At 66.5% G+C, this 4,782-nt stretch overlaps 1 protein-coding gene across 1 annotated transcript; it reads left to right on the top strand.

Moving 5' to 3' along the window:
- Window positions 1-3,169: 3,169 nt before the first annotated feature.
- On the top strand, window positions 3,170-4,331 carry EMIHUDRAFT_463185 (hypothetical protein; the record flags this gene model as incomplete). The annotated part of the gene is made up of 3 exons (XM_005780105.1): window positions 3,170-3,691; window positions 3,824-4,016; window positions 4,180-4,331. Coding segments are annotated over exons 1-3 (825 nt in total), but the record flags the coding sequence as incomplete, so codon positions are not given.
- Window positions 4,332-4,782: the final 451 nt, after the last annotated feature.

Here is a 4,782-nt window from a genome sequence, read left to right as displayed (position 1 = left end):
GGAGGGGGGGGGGGTCTCGGCTACATCTCGGCTACATCTCGGCTACATCTCGCGCGCCTCCGGGAGGTGCGGCCCGGTGGCGGAGACTGCGGCGGAGACGCCGAGCCACGCCGCGAAGAAGCCGCGCGACGGGACCTTTGAGGGGCGGCGGAGGAGAGCACCACAGAGTCGGGGTGTGACACACTATGCCCGTGTAGACGGCCGAAGGAGCCTCTCGGGGAAGGGCCGTGTCCGAAGATACACAAGAGGGTGTGTGGCAGCATCACAACTAGTACTGTTGATTGCGCCTCGAGGAAGGGCCCGCGGTACGTGCCGACGCCGGCCAGCGCGAGCGCCGCAGTGAGCACCGTGACGGCTAGGATCTGCTCGGGGGGGGAGAGGCGTGTCAGGCACGAGTGGGCCCGTCCCCGTCTCCCACCTCGCACCGACTGCCTCGCCTGCTCCATGGCGCGGGAGAGGCAGGTCCGCATGATCGTGTCGGGGGCGAGCATCAGCAGGCCTGCGGGGGGACGTGTCGGGGACGTGTCGGGGACGTGTCGGGGACGTGTCGGGGTCGTGGGCGTGTCTTGGACGTGTGTCGTGGACGTGGACATGCCATCGACGCTCTCCGCAGTCTCCTCTGAGTTCGCGGGACCGGCGTAGCAGAGGCCAATCGACGAGAGGACCACGGCGAGGACCTGCTCGAGCTCCTCGTCGCCCGCCATCACCGCGTACCCCTGCGCCTCCTCTCCCACGCCCATCGCGTCGAGCTTCTCCTGGACCATCTCGGCAGCCTCCTCCAGGGACGTGTCCAGCGCCTCATCGAGGGTGAGGACGCAGCAGAAAAAGTAGAGAAGCTGCGGCGATGAGTCCGGCGGAGGGCCCCGGTGCGCCGGCGGCGGCACCTCAGTCTCGCCGACGTGGAGCGAGGCGGCCCAGAGCGCGCCAAACGTGGAGAGGTACCCGTTAAACTTGACCGCCATTGGGCCGTCAAACTTGAGGAAAGCTGCCGCCACCATCCACCACATAAAGAGCACAAAGGCGAGCAGTCTCTCCATTGTCACGTCGCCTGCGGGCCATCGCGTCTTGACCGTGCGGGTAATCCCGCGGTGGTCCTCCACCTTCCGGTGCCGGGCGCACAGGACCATCTTCATCAGACGCGAGGGCTGGAGCGACGCCACGAAGAGCCCGCAGGAGAGCACGGACGAGACGCCGCCGACCGCCATCGCGTAGCCGTTGACATAGCCGTAGCCGTTGTCGATGGTCGCGCTGAGATACTCGAAGACCGAGAAGATGAGCACCAGGATGAGCGGCTTCATCGCACGTTGCCGACAGCTGACAGATCTAGACAGGGGGGAGGGACGCTAAATCTACCGGAGGACGCGCATTACACGCGAGTCCCCGTTCACAGCGATCCAGGTCCTCTGTCCTTAAAAGAAAGAAAGAAAACAGAGAACCCAAGGGAGGGATGGGAGGGGAGGGAGGAGGGAGGAGGAGGGGACGGCACGCCGCCACCACACAGGGATTTTAAGGAGAGGGGTGTGATGCGCTAGCCGTCGCCCACCCTAACCCTTTGGGCGTCTGCCTCTTCCTATCTCTCTTCGCAGTCCCTCGCCGATTCTCGCTGCAACCTTCATGCCACCTCGCGGCCGTCCCACTCTCGTCGTTCTCTCCCTTGTCACTTCCTCCTCTGTCGCGTCATTCTCTTCTGCCTCGTCCTGCGCCGCCGCCGCCTGCCGTCCCCTTGTTCTCTCGGCTTCTTTCGCCTTTCGGCGCAGCTCCGCCCTCCTTGCTGCATATCCTGGCCCCTCGAGTCTATCGAGCTCCCCTCGCGCAAGGACCACATTTCTGACTCCCACTCCGATCATTTGCCTACAGGTCATGTTCCTCTGTCCTGAAAGAAAGAAAGAAAGAAAACAGACAACCCAAGGGAGGGATGGGAGGACGGCACGCCGCCACCACACAGGGATTTTAAGGAGAGGTGTGTGGTGCGCTATCCGTCGCCCACCCTAGGGAGTCTGCCTCTTCCTATCTCTCTTCGCAGTCTCTCGCCGATTCTCGCTGCAACCTTCATGCCTTGATGGGTAGACACCCAGCGCTCGTTTTGACCGCGCAAGATAAAAGGGTGGCTAAGGGCTCTGCCCGCAAGGCGCCCGCGTCGCAGACGCGGTACCATTGACAAATCTGCAATATACCCCCACACGAACAAATAGCAAAATCCGAATACCGTGCACAAATCCGGCGATCTGGGACGCAAGCCTTCAGCTGGTGCCAAGACATCCGTAAAGTTGAAAGCAGAACGTCCGCCAAATCCGTGCTCTTCGCGCTACCTGAGGGGAAAGCCGCTGATCGAGCCCAGCGTGCCCGCGGCCGCCTCCCGCGCAGCACCGCCGCTGCGGAATCGGATCGATCCCATGGAGGAGGAGGGCGCAGTCGGCCAGCGCAGCAGGCGGAGTCCCTCCCCGCGCCGGAGCCCCCCTGCAGTCGAGGGAGTCCTCGTTGGCGATGAAGGTGGCGACATCGAATCGCGGCCGACACACGTCACGGGAGGAATGGGCGATGAGCGGGAACGATGCGCACTACGACGCCGACTCCGCCGTGCTCGTGGCCGCAGAAAGCCGCGCTCCAGGAGCACGCCAAGATGCAATGGCTCGCTTGCTTCGATTCAGCTCTCTCGGCAGCAGAAGTGGGGCTGGAGCGGGTGGGGGTGGATGCCGATTGAGGGGGAGCGTCTCCAGCTGCGCCCTGTGGCAGCTGCGCCCTGTGGCAGCTAGTCGAGGGACTTGGTAGTTGTGACCCCCCTGAGTGAGGACAGGAGAGAGAGAGAGCTTTTGTGGTGTTGGTGTACGCAATAACGGGACAGGGTGGTTGTTCTCTCTATCTCCTCTTCTAGCTCTTAGCATGAGCTGCGCCCGGTGTCCGACCCCTTTTGCGCAGCAACACCTTAAACTTTTAGGCCCTCCAAATTCGGGTCGGAGCGTAGCGGAGTGGGCCCCGAGTTTGAAAAGGGCGACGGACGCTTGCGTCCTAGCCTCCAACAACGCCTCCCCGGCGCAGAGGGGCCCCCGGAGGGATGCACAACCGCTCCACGCCACGCCGCTTGCGGCGGTCCTCTTCCCAGCTCCGCTGAGGGCCCGCGCGTTATCTTTTCCTGCTGATGAGGGCAGGTTCCTAGAGAGTGCGGCAGCAGCTCGCGCGGAGCTACACATATTCTCTGGCGGCGCGAGCACCGATGCTGCAGCAGCTCGCGGCGCTCGCGCTTGCATTCGCCCAAGTGGCGCCGCAGGCGCGGGCGCCCGCGACCGCCACTCGGCTAGCCGCGTCGCCGCGGCTCGTGGCGGCCGCGCCGCCGCGCGCGAGCGCCAGCAGCAGCAGCGGCCGGCAGCAGCAGCCTGCCGCAGAGGCGCCGGGCAGGCCCGACGGGCGGCCGTACGAGGTGGTGATCGCCGGAGGCGGCATCGGCGGCCTCTGCACCGCGCTCGTGCTCCAGAATCTGGGTTGTCGCGTGCGCGTCTTTGAGAAGACGTCGCGCTACCGCCCGTTTGGCGGGCCGATCCAGATCGCGTCCAACGCGGCCGAGTCGATCCGGCGGATCGACGAGGCGACGTACGAGAAGATCCTCGCGCGCGCCACGGTCATCGGCGACCGCACCAACGGACTCAAGGACGGCAAGTCGAATGAGTGGTTTGCGACGTTCGACCTCGACTCGCCCGTGAGCAGCCGCCATCCCGCCACCCCGCCCGCCGCCGCGGCGTCTTCCCGCGCGGCCGCGGCAGCGCACCCCCCCCCCGCCGGCGCGCGCGTCGCTCCGTGGCTGAGCACGCCCCGCCCCTCCCACCGCCAGGCGCGGCGGCGAGGGCAGGTCTCGTCTGTCGTGATAGACCGGCCCGTCCTGCAGGAGATCCTGCTCCAAAAGGTGCGAAACACGGTGACCAAGGGGGCGGAGGTGGTGGGGTGCAGGGAGGTCGGCGACCGCGTCCTCGTCGAGCTCTCCAGCGGGGAGACGCACGAGGCCGACCTCCTCATCGGATCCGACGGCGCGCACACACGCGCCTCCCTCCCCGCCTACACACACACGCCGCCACGCAACACACGCCGCGCAACACGCCTCGCCACCACACGCCCGCCCCAACCCGCCCACCGCCACCACCTGCACGCACGCCCCACACGCCCTCTACCCCCCCCCCCCCCCGACCGCAGGCATCAAGTCGCGGGTCCGTGACGTCTTCGACCCGGGCAGGCGCGCCCCCGTCTGGAGCGGCTACACCTGCGTGGCCGGCATGGCCTACTGCCGCCCGGACGACATCGAGGAGGTCGGCTACAAGGTCTGGGTCGGCAGCCAAAAGTATTTTTTAAGGTTGGACTTGGGGGGGGGACCCTTCCAGTGGTGAAGGCCGCCCCACCACCGCCCCCTTTCGGTTTCACCCAAAGCCGGCTTAAACCCCCCCTTTAAACCCCCCCCCCCCCCCCCCCCCACCACCACCACCCCTCCACCGCGCCGCAGGTATGCCTTCCTCAACATCCCGCCCGGCGACGCCACCGTGCCGAAGGGCCCCGGCCTCGTCCCGTGGCTGCGCGAGGGCGAGTTCGGCGACTGGGCGGCAGCTAGCAGAGACAACGGCCGAGAGACAACGGCCGAGAGACGGCCGAGAGACGGCCGAGAGACGGCCGAGAGACGGCCGAACCGTGGCACCGAGGGCTGGAGGAGAGACGGCCGAGTCAGGGCCGAGTCAGGGCCGAGTCTATCGCCCACGCAGCAGCTTGTGGACGAGTTCTTTGACCCCCCCCCCCCCCCCTCCCTCC

The sequence above is a fragment of the Emiliania huxleyi genome, assembly GCF_000372725.1.
Source record: "Emiliania huxleyi CCMP1516 unplaced genomic scaffold EMIHUscaffold_22, whole genome shotgun sequence".
Taxonomy (NCBI): Eukaryota; Haptophyta; order Isochrysidales; family Noelaerhabdaceae; genus Emiliania; species Emiliania huxleyi.
The sequence above is the reverse complement of the archived record's forward strand: the minus strand, read 5'-3'. Positions and strand labels throughout refer to the sequence as shown.